This window comes from Capra hircus, chromosome 16 (genome assembly GCF_001704415.2).
Source record: "Capra hircus breed San Clemente chromosome 16, ASM170441v1, whole genome shotgun sequence".
Classification (NCBI taxonomy): Eukaryota; Metazoa; Chordata; class Mammalia; order Artiodactyla; family Bovidae; genus Capra; species Capra hircus.
In genome coordinates, this window is record NC_030823.1 from 78,482,965 (window position 1) to 78,501,368 (window position 18,404).

The 18,404-nt window shown below is 44.7% G+C and overlaps 1 protein-coding gene across 2 annotated transcripts in view; it reads left to right on the forward strand.

The window, feature by feature from the left end:
- KDM5B (lysine demethylase 5B) overlaps positions 1–18,404 on the forward strand; it is a 68,954-nt gene that overhangs the window by 26,197 nt on the left and 24,353 nt on the right. For both annotated transcript variants that reach the window (XM_018060848.1, XM_018060847.1), the window contains exons 2-11: positions 1,543–1,620; positions 2,938–3,060; positions 3,845–4,015; positions 9,409–9,543; positions 11,299–11,395; positions 12,535–12,644; positions 14,309–14,467; positions 14,912–15,031; positions 16,692–16,850; positions 17,307–17,488. In XM_018060848.1, the coding sequence (XP_017916337.1) occupies positions 1,543–1,620; positions 2,938–3,060; positions 3,845–4,015; positions 9,409–9,543; positions 11,299–11,395; positions 12,535–12,644; positions 14,309–14,467; positions 14,912–15,031; positions 16,692–16,850; positions 17,307–17,488 (1,334 nt within the window). The remainder of the gene's footprint in view (positions 1–1,542; positions 1,621–2,937; positions 3,061–3,844; positions 4,016–9,408; positions 9,544–11,298; positions 11,396–12,534; positions 12,645–14,308; positions 14,468–14,911; positions 15,032–16,691; positions 16,851–17,306; positions 17,489–18,404) is intronic.

An 18,404-nucleotide genomic window follows, 5' to 3' on the forward strand; every position in this document is an offset into this window, starting at 1 on the left:
CCTGTCTTTTATGATAGTCTTCAAAATTTACAAATGTCAACACAGATCTGCAAGTTTCAGTTTTCCGCTCATTCACTGTTGGCTGTCTTCCCATGTTCAGAGCATCGAGACACTCTCCATCACAGCTGCAGAGTATTGTATTGTTATTTACAGACGTAACCAGCACTCGTATTAACTTGTTCTCTTAATCTAAAATTATCATTGTTATTAGGTATCACATAATGTGCTTAACATGTTTCAGATTGTATTTAAAATGGGTAATGAAGCAAGAGAAAAATCACCGTTATCCTACCAAAGACAAACCACTGTTACCCTTGTTGCTCTTTCCATGTTTTATTTTCTTATTATATAGCCTGTTTTTCTTTCTTCCAAAAAACATATGTAAGGAAAAATTTCAGTGTCAATAAATAGAGCTATGTGTGTGTGTGTGACCCCATGGACTGTAGCCCACCAGGCTCCTCTGTCCATGGGATTTCCCAGGCAAGAATACTGGAGTGGGGAGCCATTTCCTCCTCCAGGGGTTCTCCCTGACTCTGGGATGGTACCTACGTCTTCCGCATTGCAGGCAGGTTCTTTGCCGTCTGAGCTACTAGGGAAGCCACTATTAGAACTCTTCAACAGTTTAATTTTTGTCTTAAAATTATGTTGAAACACTAAAATAGTACATAATATAAAGTAAACCATCGTTAGGGTGCAGTTTGGTAACATTAAGTACATTGACAGTGTTCCATAACCGTCACCACTGTCCATCTCCAGAACCTTGTCGTTGTTCCAGACTGATTCTGTGCTTGTTGGTTAACTCAGGGTGCTTCTTAACACCTTTTAACTATTCTCTTACTGTGAACAGTTTTTTCCACTTGGAAACAGTTCATACACACTCTCCTTCTTGTCTGTTTTCTTCTAATAGTTCTTCCAAGAACCCGGATCAATAGGTATGTTAAGGATGACTTTTTTTTTTTTTTTTTAAGGATGATTCTTAAAGTTGGTTTTAGATGTCAGCCCTCCTTCCCCCAGGGAAGAGTTTATCCTCAATTTTAAAATAAAGGTTAATGTTACTAGATTGCAGATACTAAAATACAGTTTGTATATAATTTGACATTAATATAGCTGTTTGGCAACCCACTCCAGTACTCTTGCCTGAAAAATTCCATGGACTGAGGAGCCTGGTAGGCTACAGTCCGTGGGGTCACAAAGGGGTGGACACGAGTGAGCGACGTCACTTCATGGCTGTTTCATAAAGTGAGGGGTCCTTACGGAAGAGAGGAGTGGGAGCCTCTTTTGCTTGAGTTGGCGACCTTTCGGCGGCATCTTTGGACCCTGGTTGGAGGGGTGTGTGCAGGCCACGTCAGTTATTTGGAGAAGGGGGACTGTACATATTTCGCTGTTCTGGTAGAAAAAGGTTGAGAAGCTACTGCTCTGTGTTTGGTTTGACTCACTAGAAATGGCATGTACTGTACTTAACCAGAGATTCAACTTCAAGACTCTTTTTCTAAGTGTGAGAATTATAAAGTTTTCTAATGAAAGCCGTTGCTTCTCTTCTAGGATTGGCAGCCACCATTTGCATGTGATGTTGACAAACTTCATTTTACCCCGCGCATCCAGAGGCTGAATGAACTGGAGGTGACGTCTTAACCACTGTTCTGGTTGCCTGTATTCTAGTATTCTGAAAGGGCTCTTCTGAACTAGGCTTTGTTGCAAATCTAGTGGCTTCAGGGAAACTAAAGTATAGCTAGTAATTGTTAATCATAGTAAAACAGATGGCAGTAAGCCTTTGAAGCAAACCCCAAAACACTGATTTTTGTCAGTAATTGCCAGCCTGTTAATAAATGCATTTAAATCCCTGTAAATCTAAGGGACAACGAATAGAATTTAGATTTTGAAAGGCATTTGCTTTCAGAACTGTTTCATGGAGAAGATCTTCCAGCTCTGAGGTTCTTCCATTCTTCCGCATGTCTTCACTTAAATCTAAGAACACACTGTCCTTCCCCAAGGAGGAATGAATAGCCTGGGACTCTCTACAGAAGGGGAGTGTCTCTTCTTTAGTCCTGGGTGACTTGAGCCCTAGAGTGCTGGGCGAGTAAGAGCTGAGCGCTTCTCGCATGAAGGCACATTGTTCATATGAATGTTTTGCTAATCTAATTTTCATACCGAGCCGTGTTTTATTTTTTATACCAAACCAAACATTCTTAAATGAAAACTGTGTCCACTGGAACTCCGCTGCGTTGGCAGTGGTGACATCTGGTGTATATGTTTTCAGGCATTTCACTGTGTTTTCACATTAAGCTTGAAAGATAGGAAGATGGGTATTAACTTTGATGTAAGTGGGAATATCTGAGTATTTATCTCAATTTTGGTCTTATGCAAGATAAAACTCGTAGAACTGTCTGAATTTCACAATGAGGGGAAAGAAAAATGAGATAATTTTAAAAAAATGACTTGTAGGCTACAGTTAGTAATGTTAAAGGAGTAACATTTAAGAGTTTTTTTGCTAAGATATCCAGACTATTAAAATTGATGCAGAACTGCTGCTGAACATGTGCTTTTAGATTTGCATTTGAGCAAATGAGAAAATTTGTACTTGGAGAAAATAGAGCTTTAAAATACTGGAATTGTAAAAAGACCAAAGGGGCATATAGAAGCTCACCTATGATCCTCCTTAAATGAAGAGCTTTGCAGATTGCCTGCTTCTGTTATGCGAGGACTTCCCGAGTGTGTAACTGCTACTAACCTGGTGCACGGTAGGGACTGAGTTAAATTTTTAATTGTTTATGTGTAATTATTTAATCAGTTTTATTTTGTATATTTTGGGACAGTTTCTCTCTTGAATTCATAAGTGCTATTGCAGTTAAATATTCTAAGAATGAAAATATCACGTGCGCAGGAAAGGAGCTTTATAGTAAGCTAGGTAAGAGTAAAGCTCAGTTCTTTGTCATTTAGGCTCAAACACGTGTAAAATTAAATTTCCTGGACCAGATTGCAAAGTACTGGGAATTACAGGGAAGTACTCTGAAAATTCCACACGTGGAGAGGAAGATCTTGGACTTGTTTCAGCTTAATAAGGTAAAAAAGCCTAATGACCATCTTTCTCAGTGAACAGTTTTTCTGACAGCATGAATTTGCTCTTCATTGCCTTAAACTAAGAAACTTCCTGCTGCTTGAAATATGTAAGGTAAAATTGATCAATTCAGTTTTGTGATTAATTGGTCTCTGCTTTTCAGGTTTGAAAGCCTTATCTTGTGAAGTATATTGCTACCACCTGGTTTTGGTCATACTTAAACTTCACAATGGTCCTTTTCGATATTCCTGTCTCTTTTATTACAGATAAGACAACAGTGGCTTTCAGTGTCCAAAGTGACCAGTTTGAAAAGGCTGAGTTATAATTCTCTACCTTAAAGTTCATTTCAGTCCAAAGCCTGCGTTATTTCCACCTGGCATGCTGCTGTTCTTCCTACTCATCAGTTTATGGAGATTTTAAAGGGTCACTGGATTTGACCAATGGCTTGAACTCTGTCTTTATCAGAGATTTCATTGCTAATTTAGTTCTTTCTCATGGAAAATCGTGACTACTTTGGGGAACTGAGAAGTAGCTTTTGGAGGAGTGCAAAAAGTTAATGGACTATGCTGTCAAAAGCAGTGTTTTTAATTTCTAGTTTAAAATTAATAGTGTATATATGTGTGTGTATGTATATATATGTATGTATTTTTTTACTTTGAAAATGTAATTTTTAAAAAAGATGATCACAGCCAAGAACATTTTATTTTCGGTGCCATACCTAGGCTTGAGGGATTTAGAACTGATTTCCTTATAAATGTTTCTAATTTCTTTTGCTGTTTTATTTAACAGTTAGTTGCAGAGGAAGGTGGATTTGCAGTTGTTTGCAAGGATAGAAAATGGACCAAAATTGCCACCAAGATGGGCTTTGCTCCTGGCAAAGCTGTGGGCTCTCATATCAGAGGACACTATGAGCGAATACTGAACCCCTACAACTTATTTCTGTCTGGAGACAGTTTGAGGGTGAGTGGGGCTAGCCTTAACCTGTTTTATTTCACTGCTTATTGGTACATGGTCTTTGTGAGGAATGAAAAGGCCTTGATTATGTATGGAATACTTCCTTAAAAGACTTGGTTTATCAATTTTTCCTCTGATGTTTTTGCTCTCTTTCGAGAGTGAACATACTAAAAAGGTTGTTTTTGGAATGAATAAGGTTATGGAGGAAATAGTCTTTTGATGAAACTGAAACCTATATTATATGCTCCTTTCCTACAGTGAGCAGTTGGTTATCACCTACTTGTTACAACTCATGCTTTTGCGTTCACTTACTGTTTAAAGTATATTCCTGGACTACCCTGGTGGTCCACCAGTAAAGCATCTACCTGCCAATGCAGGGGACATGGGTTTGATCCCTGGTTCTGGGAAGGTCTCACATGCTGTGGAGCAACTAAGCCCACGTGCCCAGAGCCCCTGCTCGGCAGCAAGAGAAGCCAGTAGAGTGAGAAGCCTGCACCGCAACTGGAGAGGAGCCACACCCGCCGCAGCTGGAGAAGGCCTGCGCGCAGCAACGGGGACCCAGCACAGCCGAAAACACGTGATAGCGAATAAGTTAAAAAAGTATGAGGCTTTAAAAAAATGGAATTCTCGCTGTCACATGAAAGTATAGCATGTGAAGTATCTTGCTTGTGTGCTCTCTTACCAGCTGAGATCTCCAAGGAGATTTTCAAATAGAATGTTGATTTTGGTAAAGAGTTAGGGGACTTGGTAGGTCTTCCCAGGTGGTGCCAGTGGTGAAGAACCTGCCTGCCGATGGAGGAAATCTAAGAGACGCAGGTTTGATCCCTGGGTCAGAAAGATCCCCTGGAGGAGGCATGGCAACCTGCTCCAGTACTCTTGCCTGAAGAATCCCATGGACAGAGGAACCTCCTGGGCTACAGTCCATGGGGTGGCAGAGAACTGGACACGACTGAAGAAACTTAGCATTCACGCAGGGGGCTTAGCAGTGCTGGACAGCAAATGGATCCCTTTTCTGATAGTTCTGCGTAACCATGTTTGTTTCCTTATAAATTATTCAGATGAAAACTTCCTTCTAATTAAAAGCAAAACAGTGTTATAAAAATTTCCCACTTTATTTTAGGCCCTGGTAGGAAGAAGAATATCATAATTACCCTTTGAGATATTGTACACTAGAGCAGGGGCCCCTGTAGTTTTAGAAACTGTTAGGTGGAGAAGTAGGAAGGTATCACTGTTTCAGAGGGTGAACCACTAATCAGAACTGTGTCCTGAGGCAGATACACCATCCATGATGCTTGCACCCTGTAGATTCTCATAGCGTTTTTTTCTCTCTCGTGATTCCAGGAAGGCATTCTTTTTACCCTCGAAGAATGTGACTATTCTAATATTCAGAAAGTTGTTTAAAGATAGATGGATTGGGTGAGTGTTGAGTGAACCCATGGATGAAATAGTTACGAATACTGTGTGTGGAACCTTTATGTCTCTGCTTTGTAATCAGATCCACATATTTTTGCCCACAGTAGGTTTTTTCCTTTTAACCTTCTTGGTGCGGAAGTTAGAAGAATACAGAGAAAGAGCCTCTGCTTCACAGGCTGCAGCATTTTAGAAATAGCTCAATCTGTGTGCTTAGAGTCTCAGAGTCTTTTCCAGTGAGTCAGCTCTTCGCATGAGGTGGCCAAAGTACCGGAGTTTCAGCTTTAGCATCATTCCTTCCAAAGACATCCCAGGGCTGATCTCCTTCAGAATGGACTGGTTGGATCTCCTTGCAGTCCAAGGCTGGGAGGGATTGGGGGCAGGAGGAGAAGGAGACGACGGAGGATGAGATGGCTGGATGGTATCACTGACTCGATGGACTTGAGTCTGAGTGAACTCCGGGAGTTGGTGATGGACAGGGAGGCCTGGCGTGCTGCGATTCATGGGGTCGCAAAGAGTCGGACACAACTGAGTGACTGAACTGAACTGAACTGATGTACTTAGAGGCCCTGTAGTTTCATAGTTGAAAAGTATGTAAGCATTTATACAATTATAGTCTGAAAGGAGTGGATATTTAAAGAACCTTTTACAAACATTGCATCTACAACACATAAATATTTGTTGAGGGGTCTACTGATATGTTCATTGTGGAAAAAGTCTAAAAGGGAAATAGGATGAAAATAAATCCCACCTAATCCTCTCATCTCATGTATTATTTTTATACACATACATACAAATGGAGGTATATTCTTTATGTACAGAATTGATCTTACTTTTTTCTTGCTTAACATGTCAGTGTATATCTTTGAAGATACAGGTTTTTAAGGAATCTGTGGCATTCCCTTTTTTATACCCAGACCTCTTTTTTTTTTAGGTTGCTTCTTTCCGGTTGTGCTGGGGTCTTGTCGCTGCGGGTGGGCTCTTCTCTCACGGTGCTGAGCGGGGTTGCTCTCTGGCTGCGGTGTCTGGGCTTGTTGGAGCGGTGTCTTGTTGAGCATGAGCTCTAGCGCAGGCTCATTAGTTGTGGCCTTTGGGCTTAGCTGCCCCGTGGCATGTGGGATCTCCCTGCACTGGGGGTCAAGCGCGTGGCCATTGCGCTGACAGGGGGATTTTAAACCACTGGATCACCAGGGAAGCCCCAGTGCAGACCTGGCTTTGATTTCTCACGTCGCGTTCTTTGTGTGTGAATTTTGTGCCCATTTCTGATTTTTGAAAATAATCCTTAGAGGAAAGGAGGATCAAAATGCATATATTTTTAATGGAAAACAACAAGAGGCCACTGTGCATCATTAGAGTGACTGGATCCAGAGCACGACGGCCCCGGTGCTGGTGGGGTGTGGAGCAGCAGGAGCTTCTTTCCACTGCTGGTGGGGACACAGAATGGCGCCGCCGCCCTGGAGGGCTGCACACGACTGCCTAGAGAACGGAACGTGCTGATTGCCACACACGTCCCGGCAGGCACATGCTTTGGTATTTACCCAAAGAGTTGCAGCTTTATTGCCAAAATTGGAAGCAACCAAGATGTCCTTTAGTAGGCGAATGGATAAACAAATTGTGAGGCACCCAGACGATGGAGTATTACTCAGCCCTACGCAGTGAGCTGTCAAGCCCTGAGAAGACAAGGAGGAAGCTTGCGTGCGTTTCTTTACGTGAAAGAAGCCGATGGGAGGACTGCGCCCACTGCATGATTGTACCTCAGTGGCACCCTAGAGAAGACAAGACCAGTGATGCAAAGACCAGTGATCGCAAGGGGTGGGGGCAGCGGAGGGAAGCGGAGCAGGCAGAGCCCAGCAGACTGAGGGCAGCGAAAGCGCTCTGAGTGACGCCCCACCTTTGTCCAGACCCAGAGCAGGCACGTCACCGAGAGGGAGCCCTGCGGTGCGAGCGGTGGGCCCCGGGGGCTGTGTTGGTGTCGGCCCGCCGGCTGGGGCCAGTGTCCTAACACTGGTGAGGGTGTTGGTGATGGGAGAGGCCGTGCATGTGTTGGGGGCAAGGGTTGTATGGTTAATCTAGGTACCTTCCTCTCAACTAGACTGTAAACCTAAAAATTCTCTTGAAAGATAAACCCTTAGTAAGGGCTGGGGGAGACGGGTGCTCTGTGAAGGAACTGTTGAAGCCTGAAGTAAGTTTTGGGAAACTTGAGAGACTGGCGCCGTGCTCAACACGGGACGGAGCTTCAGTCTTGCGCCCCGTGCGCTCTAGTGTGTCTCGGGATTGCGTGATGTCATCGCGTGTGATGATTCCAGTTACCTCGAAGGCCCAATTTCTCAAACCTTTGTTTGAGAGTCGGCATGTGGTAGCATTAACTATATAGCAAACATATCAGGTGTGTTTTGAACTGACTGAGCAACTAACACCTTCACTTGAAACAAATTAATCTCTTCATATACATTCTTAAAAGTTCCTGAGCTTGATTTTATCTTGATTCTTCAAAGCCCTTATACAGCCAAGCAGACCATGTGTTATGGAGCTATTTACAGCAGTGGAGACTAAGAACCACACACACAATATTCTGATTTCTGACCCTCCACTTAATAAAATGTCTATGAATCAGCCTAGTTCCTGTGTCCACAATCATACGTACGTTCGGGTTTCAATAGAAAGTTTATATAATACATGAAAGTGACTAATTTAGGTGGTAGACAGGTTTTATTCCCATCTATGTGTTTTCACTGAACATGCTCTTAACTACTTACTTGCACAATGCCGGTGATATTCTCTTCTAATTGAATTGGTGTTTCTAGATGAAATCTCTTAGACTCTTTCATGTTCATAGTGTGTGCTGCCAGTGGCAGGTTCGTTACTTGCTCATAGCATCGGGCAGTCTGTGGTAGTTTCCGTTACTAGTCCCTGACACTGTGTTGGAAGCAGACTGTGTCAGGTGGTGGCTCTGTGGTGTCTCGGGGCTTCTCCTCCCCTTTCTCTTGGTTCTTCTTGCAGATGTCGTGAGGAGGGCCGGCCACATTAGTGAGGCTCTGGCTGTGACGGTGCTCGCAGAGCGGAAGCTGTAGAAGGCTGTCACTTGAGTGCATGTTACTCTGAGTGCGGATGGCATGACAGCCTTCAGTGCTCACGTTGTGGAAACGGCTCTTAAAAATGCTGCCTGGGATGTTTGTGGGTCCTCTTACAGAGGAGCAGCATTTTCTTGAAATTCATACTCGATTTGGTGGCGAAACTTTGCTATCACTGTTTTGTCCCACTGGCATTGAATCACCCTTTCACAGTCAAACCAAAAAGAAAAGTCAGAGCAGAAAGACACTGTTGTATGACCAGAACCAGAGTTACTCCTGAGGGCTGCCTGTTAACCTTTGCCTTGTGAGTGAGACTTTGTAGGGATATATTGAAGAAAAGGAAAGCCTTAATATGGGAGAACAGTCAGGTAATCTGTTTTCTCAATGCAAATGATATTTTTTTGATAACAGAAGGTGGCTAGTTATGTTTAAACCTACAGGATAGCATAACATAATTTAGAAAACTTACTGAATTCCCCATTTCATTGCTGTAAATTTTTTTTTTAAATGAGATATTCCAATTATGGAAAGCTATTTTGGGAACGTATAGGGGTCTCTCTAGCAATTTGGACCTTCAGTTAATTGACAAGTTGTAAGCAGGGGTAATTGCCTCTGGCTCATGGGAGCTGCTTTGAGCCTGCTGTGGCCTGTTGTAACCTGATGAGATGACATCAGCATTACATGAGTTGAAGCAGCACTGTTCACCTCCTGGAAAAAAGTTCAAGGTGTTATAACTATATGTGCGTGTATATGGTTGATAACTGCAGACTTGTCTTTGCATTTATTTATTTAGATTTTAAAAATTGCACACCTGTATTTCCATCAGTAATTGTAACATACACCCTGCAAAAATCCCTTGAAATTCTCTTAAGATTTAAACGGGAGAAATTCATCAGTACAGTTGTGTTTTATTTCCAGTGTCTGCAGAAGCCAAACCTGACCACAGACACAAAGGACAAGGAGTACAAACCCCATGATATTCCCCAGAGGCAGTCTGTGCAGCCCTCGGAAACCTGTCCCCCAGCCCGACGAGCAAAACGCATGAGAGCGGAGGTGAGAGCCTCGTGAGGCTGGGCAGGCCTGGAGCCCAGTGCTGGAGTCTCTGACCCTGGACTCCGTCGCGCATGCGCTCTGCACAGGCTGAACTTTCCTGACCTCACAGAGGCATGCCGCGTGTACGCTAGCTTTTGCACTTGGAGGAATCGCACTGTTAGAGGGGCGAGGAGTTGAGGAACTCCTTCTAGGTTTATGCTGCCGGGACCGTCTGCTGCTGAATGGTTAGCAGTCAGAGACTTTGGAAGAATAGGCATTCACTGTGACCCTGATGATGCTGGGCAGAGCTTATTGGGGGTTAAGACTAGTAGGTGTGAAGTTAAAGATTTCTCGCTGAGAAGAACTTTGTTTTTTTTTAACGAAGCATTTAGGAAGCAGGTAGTGACAGTTGTTTCTGTCAGACTTCCTGAAGAGGAATGTGTCTGTGGCAAACGTTCATGCTGCAACGGCAAGGGGCAGGGGATTGAACACAGGTGAAATGAAGGAGAAGCAGGAGGGAAGATCAGGAGTGAACGGCTAACAAAAACAGCTTGCTTTCAGATACTCCTGCTCTGAGAGGTTTCTCCTAGAAAGGGAGCAAAGTGTTTTCCCAGTTAGCTTTTTCCCACACAGAGGTGGGAAAGTTTGGGGTTCTTCCCTGGCTTGATGGACATGTATGAAGAATCAGTGATTAACATATTAAGAACAATTTAGAACTGGGAAGCCTCTTGGCATTAGTTGGGTTTCTGAATCAGTAGTTGGGTTATTTAGTAATTATTGGAGAGGATGAAAAAAATCAGCCATTTTGGTTTCTGAGAAAATGGATAAATAAGAGAAATATTTTTTATTTGGGTGGGTTGGAATAGGGAAAAGATTGGTGACTCCATTTTTCTGAAGTGAGAGTGCCTCCGAATAGGAATAAATGGTTATTTGAAGCCCACGGGCAGGCCTCAGGTGTATTCGTCTTAAAGGGAGCTCTTGTTTGAGTGCGTCTTGATCTTGAAATGTGTAAGACATCCAGGTGCTGTGAACGTCCAGGTCTGTCTTGATGACACATCACGGCGATGGTAGCAGTGGACGTCCTAATTCTGTGTGAGTGAACGTGGGGCCCAGTTTCACAACCTCACTTTTGTCCCAGAGCAGACAGGGCTTTGCTTATCAACCAGTGTGAGCACGTTAGTGACTACTAGGGACCGTGATTGGCTTGCATGCTCTTGCTGATGGGAGCCCGTGACTCAGTGCTGTTAGGGGAGCGGTTATAGTGATAGTCCACTACAGGAATTGATAGGAAATTGCTGTGGAAGCTGAATTTTCCTTGAATGCAGCCAAACTTTGGAAGAGCCAGCAGAGCTTACAGGCTGATGAAATTATGGTATTTCTGTAACTGTTTAGGCTGTGGCTTAACGATGACTGAATAGAGTATAAGTTGTGAGCAGAGGAGAAGTGAGGAGCTTCTAGGAGGAAACACGTGCTGTTCCCAGTAAGGGTAGTAATGCTTCCCATCAGTCACCCCTGATCCCTTGCCTTTTCCCGATTGTGTTTGTCCTGTTAAAAGGGGAGAAGACTTGTAACGTACAAGTTTCCTCATTCATTCCTTAAGTAATTATAATAATAAAGGTGGGGTCTCTCCTTTAAGGGGAAAGGGAGCTATGTTTTGAATGTCCTATTGATAGAGATAATTTTTAAGATTATGGGGATTTTGTGATTCCAGCTGGATTTTAGGATATTTCTTTCTTTTTAAAGAAGATACTCATGTATATGACAAATTTTTTTAAGGCCATGAATATTAAAATAGAACCCGAAGAGACGACAGAAGCCAGAACTCATAACCTGAGGCGTCGAATGGGATGTGCAGCTCCAAAGTGTGAGAATGGTAAGAACGTCTACCCGTGGGTAGGGAGGAAGAGCAGATAAGTGAAAACAGCCATTCATCTGTTAGTTAAAATAGTGGACCAGCTTTACAGACTAGTTACTGGGTTACATACTAGTCATTGCGTTGCACCCTGAGAAATAAAATCTTATTATATTTGTTCACATATGAAGTGACCAGAAGGTGAAAGGGTCTCAGCTCTCCCTAGTTGCTACTTTGAATTTTGATTTGGCAGCGTTAATTGTAAAGCAGTGATTTGTGAGACACATGGGCACCTTTGACTGAAGAGCTGAGAGGTTTGCTTTCAGGCACTCTTGCTTAGTCTGGGTTCTAGTTGCCTGCCTGGCCATTGCTTGATGTCAGTCACAGAAAGGCAGGTTTGGCGCTCTCTTGAGAGAAGTTCTAGACAGGGAGGCACTTAGTAATGAAGACGTTATTAAAGTTGACTTTTCTTAGTGGTTGGTGTGTTAGTGTAAAGGCAGCGCAAGGTAATAGAAAATAGATGGGATTTTAAAAACGTAGATCTGAGTCTGATCCTGGCTCAGCCACTAACTAGTTGTATGGCCTTAGAGATGTTTCTTATCTTCCGTGAATGCCAGTGTTCTTGTCTTTGAAACAAATTTGATGCAGAGCGTCATGTGATAGATGCAGTAGTGCTTTAGTGCATTACCTGCCACAGGATAGCCCATTAGCTAATAGCTGGTGTTTTTAAAAAGTCTGCATCTTTGAAACGAGAAGGTTAGGTTAGCAGCCTCAGACCATGGAAGGGCAGTCTGCAGTGTGGAGGGGGCTCTGGTGGTGAGCTGTCAGTCTCACAGGCAAGAGCAGGAGGAGCTCACTGTCTGCACGTGTGGTGTCTTAGTCTTAAGACCGTATCTTCACCTCCCGCATTAGAAGCATACAGGCTTGAGCAGCATCTCCAGAAGTGCTCGTATCTTAGAGTTTGAGTGATGGGAGAGTTTGCACTTGACCCTAAAGCGATGAGCACAGAGCCCTTGAGCATGGTCGCTCGGGGTGCCCCTGCCGCTGCGGTGAGAGCAGCGGGACACCCATTCAGGGTGTGCTTCGGGAGGAGGTGGTGAGGAGGGAGAAAGCTGAAGAAGCAGAGCAGAGAAAGTGCTAACCTGGACTGCCTCTTACAGACAAAGACGTGAAAAGCAGCATCAAGCAAGAACCTGTTGAAAAGAAAGAGTATGTTACAGAAAGTGAGAAGGAAAAACCCAAGAGTCGAGCTAAAAAAACTACCAATGCTGTGAGTTGACATGTTCAAACTCTTCTATGGCCCAGTTTATAAATATTTAATGCCTTGCCTGGGGCTGCTGGTTCAGGGTCTCTAACAGTGAAGAGACCTGCGGAGGTGGTTTGTATCGTCAGCTTGTAAACAGGGAACATGGACGCGTCATGAAGATGGCGGTCGCTCCTGGAGACAAGGACGGCCGTGTCTCTGGAGGCCGTGCCTTTTAGCCCTGAATAATGGTGAGTTCAGGCCTATGCCGTCGTTGCTAAGTGACTCACCTGCCTCCAGGTAAGCTGCAGGTGGATCAGAAAATCACGATGGTGTTCTCCAGCAAGGAAGGAAAGGGGAAGGAGTGTGGGGCCCCGGGCAGCCAGGACCTGGCAGGGCTGTTCACTCAGGGGGACAGAAAAAGCCAGGCTTCTACCTCAGCCCCCTTCTGAGCACCTGGGAGCAGCAGCTTAACAACAGTACTTTTGATCTTGGAATTTGACGTTACTCAGTTAAATGTTCTCTTCATAAATATCTGTCCCTGCCCCACCACGAAAACACAGCCATCAGAAAAGTGGTTCTGTGAGCCAGTCCGGGTCTCTGTTGGCTAAAGCGAAGACGCCTGTTTGGGCTGCCATGATGAAGTATCACAGACTGAGCGGCTTCAGCAGCAGAACCCGATTTCCCCCAGCGGTGGAGGCTGCAGGTCTGAGGTCAAGGTGTCTGCAGGTCTGAGGTCAAGGTGTCTGCAGGCCTGGTTTGTGCCAGAGGCCTCTGTCCTGGGCTCTGTGTGTCTGTGTGCGAGTCTCCCCTTGTTATCAGGACACCAGTCAGATTGGATTAAGGTCCATTCATAGGGCCTTTTGGGGCTTCCCTGCTGGCTCAGCGGTAAATAATCCACCTACAATGCTAGAGACTCGGGTTTGATCCCTAGGTTGGGAAGATCCCTTGGAGAAGGAAATAGCAACCTGCTCCAGTGTTCTTGCTTGGGAAATCCCATGAACAGAGGAGCCTGGCAGGCATGGGATTGCAAAAGAGTCGCACACGCCTGTGCAACTAAACAAAAACAAATACGACCTCTTTAACGACCTCTTGAAGACCCTGTCTCCAAATGCAGTCGCCTTCTGAGGTGCTGGGAGTCAAGACTCAACATGTGAATTTGGGGGAAACGGTATTCAACTTATAGTAGGTGATTTCTGAGTAGTTTTGTCCTCGTGTATTTGGGAGAGCTTCTTAACTATCACTCTTGAATTAGGATGTAAAGGGGTAATTTGATATGCTTGATTAACTTAAAACAGTTTCCTTTTAACATGCTAAAATTAAACTTTTCCTTTGTAAGTTCTGTTTTTGGTTAGATGAATAATTTATTGCCTAACATATTATTCTTCTAGAAGACTTAATCTTTCTGTAAGTTACTACAAGCTGGATATTTAACAAGTAACTTTAATTAAAACACATAATTGAGAAATCTTGAAAATTACTCTGTACAGTTGGGAGTGCATGGGTATTGTGAAATGTCTCTTACAGAAGGTGAGGCATCTTTATTTAAAACGTCCTCACAGAGGATGAAGCGCTTTCACCTGCAGCAGATTGAAGAGACTAGACTACGCTGCAGATCATCGCACTCTTAGGGTTTCCCCAGAGCCTGCCTGTGGCTCATGCCTGCGTTCGTGCCTGTCTTCACGCTGCAGGTCGACCTGTACGTCTGCCTCTTGTGTGGCAGTGGCAGCGACGAGGACCGGCTTCTCCTGTGCGACGGGTGTGATGACAGCTACCACACCTTCTGCCTGATCCCGCCGCTCCACGACGTTCCCAAGGGAGACTGGAGGTGCCCTAAGTGCTTGGCTCAGGTCAGAAGTGATAGCAGAGGCGGCCGTGGAGCGTTTCCTTCAAATGTGTTTTCTTTGCCTTTGTGTTTTATGTTGGGCAGTTGATAATAAGGCGGCTCATGATAAAAACTGGGGTGGGCCTGAATGGAAAGGAGGTCTTGGAAGTGACTGCACAGCTATGCAGTCAGCTAAGAGGCAGAAAGATGCTTTAATACCTATGCTTTAAAACTTCTCATTTAAAAAAAGCATTGTATGCTCTTTGCAAAAATTATTAGGAACTGAACAACCTAAAATATAGATAACTTCACAATAGATAACCACTGTTAATATTTTCTAGACAAGTAGAATTACACTGCACAAGTAATTTTAATAAACATGTAATTATGATTTCTCATATATACATATATGTGAACTGTAAGTAAATATGAATATACTTAAATATTTTTCCTCTCTGTTTTTTGACAGGAATGCAGTAAGCCACAAGAAGCATTCGGCTTTGAGCAGGCGGCCAGGGACTATACTCTCCGTACTTTCGGTGAAATGGCAGACGCATTCAAGTCTGACTACTTCAACATGCCAGTCCATGTACGTCCATATATGCTGCTCTGGTTTAGGGTTCTAATGACTTTGAGGGAAGGTGTATTGAGGGTATTTGAGTTGGTTCTTAACTCTGGTAGTCAATTCATGCACAATAAAACCTTTAATTTGTTCAGTAGTATTAAAATTCCACCACACGTTTAAAATGCACTCTTAAGATTTCATTTGATTTCTCTAAGGATAGGCTTTTTGAGACAAATGATATAGCAGCAGGGACAGAACGCCGATTAAAGGCCAACACTGGCAGTCCTTTCAATTCAACAAACGCAGTTTGAAGAAAACATCACGCTTGCTGAGTGACCCCTGGGTGCCAGTCAGTGTGCTGCGCCCTGGGGGCCTGTCTACGCATTCTTATGTTGTCGTGAATTAGCGCTGTGAGCTTCACACTTTTAAACCCTCCTCTGTTCACTTAGAAGCATAAGCATGCTTCATTCAGTAAATGAGCGCACCAGGGTGAAAGGGCTCCTACCATAATTTTGGAGACTTAAGCTGTGTTTTCTTTTTCTCACTAGTAATAAAGTGCTATAGCAAACATTGTATGCATCTCTTTGGTTGGATTATTTTCTTAATATTTGTCCATCTTCTCCCCATCTGGTACACCAAGCTGTACCATTTATGCGATCCCAGCAATGTGTGGGTGAACCTGCTTCTCCTAATATCACTAATGTTAACTGTTACTTAAAATAGCCCCTTATTTAACAGGCTTATAAATAAATTCAAGTTATATTCCCTTTAAATTTTCAGTTCTTTTGACTCCTCCTGTATTACATATTATTTCTTCATATGTTTGCTGAAACAGTTCTGGTGCCTCTTCTATCTGTGGTTGGCTTTTTATTTCACTGAAACGAGGAGTTAGAGACTGGCCTCTGGCCTCATATCAGATGAACAGCAGACCTTAAGCATTCTTTTACATTCCTGGCGGCTCTTTACATGTGAGCTTGCAGCTGCAAAATCACGGCAGCCTATCTTTACCTTGAGGTTGCCCGCATCACTCTCTGCCAGGTCAGGTGCAGAGAGTGAGAACGTGGATTCAGGTGATGTGATCAGACGCATCTCAAAAGATAAAGCATCATTCAAACACAGCTAACCGTTGTTACTAAACAGTAGTCAACCAGGTTGTGTTTTGGATTTCTGAAAACAGAAAAACACCTCCAGTTCTTAAATCTCCGCATTTTGCCTTCCTTGACCCCTTTACGGTGGTGGCCGGGCTGTTGATAGAGGAGCATGGGTTTTTAGTTCATACTCTCTGGTTATAAGAGTGTTTTTAAGAAGATAATGTTCACATCTGTGCTGCAGACGGGCCAGTTGTGGCGCATTTGGGACACGGCGTGCGTGCCAAGTCTTGTCCAACTCTTGCAACCCCATGGACTGTAGCCCCCCAAGGCTCCTCTGTCCACGGGATTCTCCAGGCAAGAGCACTAGAGTGGGTTGCTATTTCCTCTTCCAGGGGATCTTCCCGACCCAGGGATCGAACCTGTGTCTCCTGCATCGGCATTCACACTCTTTACCGTTGACCCACCGGGGGAGCCCTTTGGGGTGTTAGGGACTGTTTTTTCTCAGCCTACTACCCTGTGATCCTTAGGTTGCTCACGGGCCATGAGCAGCTGCGGAAAGCCGCTTTCTTCTGTTCCTCGCTGTTTTGTTTTAGATGGTTCCCACGGAACTGGTAGAGAAGGAATTTTGGCGACTAGTGAGCACTATTGAAGAGGATGTCACCGTGGAATATGGAGCCGATATTGCCTCGAAGGAGTTCGGCAGTGGCTTCCCTGTCCGAGATGGGAAAGTCAAGCTCTCGCCCGAGGAGGAGGTGAGCTGAGCTGCGAGCGCCGAGACTTGGAGGAGGAGGCAGATACCCTTAGAGCTGGTCGGTTTCAGTTAATGAAGACAGAATTCACAGAAAAATGAGAATCCTGGATGATAGGGGAGAATCGCTTACCTCCCTTTGCCTTCAGATTCTATAATTTTAGTTTCTCCTTCTGAAGAAAACATGAGGCACTGGGATCAGACGTTGTGTGTGTGTGTGTGTGTGTGTGTGTGTGTGTGTACCCGCTTACATAAGGCGCAAAGCTGGGCAGAAGTGATCGATGGGCATCCAGGAAGTAGGCACAGTGGCCGCTCCTCTCCCCCCCAAACCCCCCCCCCCCACCTCCATTCTCTTAATTTTGAGGACTATTTACAGCCAGCCTTTTGAAACCAGTGGAGTTCCAAATTGTTAGCATGTTAGAGCTAAAACTTTATCCTTTTTTTATCTCCTTATTTTTAGGAGTATCTTGATAGTGGCTGGAATCTGAACAACATGCCCGTGATGGAGCAGTCTGTGCTTGCTCACATCACTGCTGACATATGCGGCATGAAGCTCCCTTGGCTCTATGTGGGAATGTGCTTCTCCTCCTTCTGCTGGCACATTGAAGACCACTGGAGCTACTCGATTAACTACCTGCACTGGTGAGGAGTCCAGAGAGCCTGTGAAAGGCACACCAGCTGGGCTGGAATACATGCCCACCTCTTAACTGTGACACACCCTTTAACTCTGTCTGAAGAGTAATGAATTTTTTATTCCTTTAGATTTTTGTTGACTGCTGTTGGAACAAGCAGCCTGACATGCTGAGACAAAGGCTCTTAAGAATCTATATGAAGTCCACGGAGCCCTGAGCTTGCTCATGGGTTTTGGTGGGAAGATAGGCAGTTTTTCTCTAACCCTCAGAGAAGTCTTTACTCACAAGAAGTCTAGAGAGCACTGTTCCCATTGGGTGGCAGTGGCAGCCTCGGCAGCCCCCTTGGATGAGGGACAGGGCTCAGGGCCCACGGTTGCTCTAGGTTCTTGGAGCCACCTGCTTCTGAGGGCTGGCCAAGGACCGACTTCTGTGTCAGGTGGAGTGGGCCGCCTCCTCGCGTGCCTGTGGTGGGAGGAGGCGGGAAGGGATGTAACTTCTCACACAAGGACTTGGAGTTGGCACTATATGGGCAGAGCATCAGTCCTGCTCCCCAAGCAGGCACTTCCAGCTGTGAAGTGGCGGTGTTTACCACACCTCATAGGCTGTTACAGATCGATTGGCTGACAGGTCACTGTGCTCTGGAAGAATGAGAGCTCTGTGGAAGTGCTGGCTGCCTCCCTGGAGTTGGGTCTGACTCCTCCAGCAGCGCAGGCAAGGGCAGGGAAGACTCGGGCAGCTGCTGTCCCTCGTTAGCCGCTGTGGACAGCTGTGGCCGCCACCTTACCCTCTACTGTCATGATGCCTTATGTTCTCAGGATGCACGATCCCTGTGTTTTCTGAAGGGTCAGGTAAAATGGGAGGAAAGAGGGGGCCTCAGGTGGAACTCCCATATTCAGACTTTACACTTGAAGAGGCAAAGCGCATCA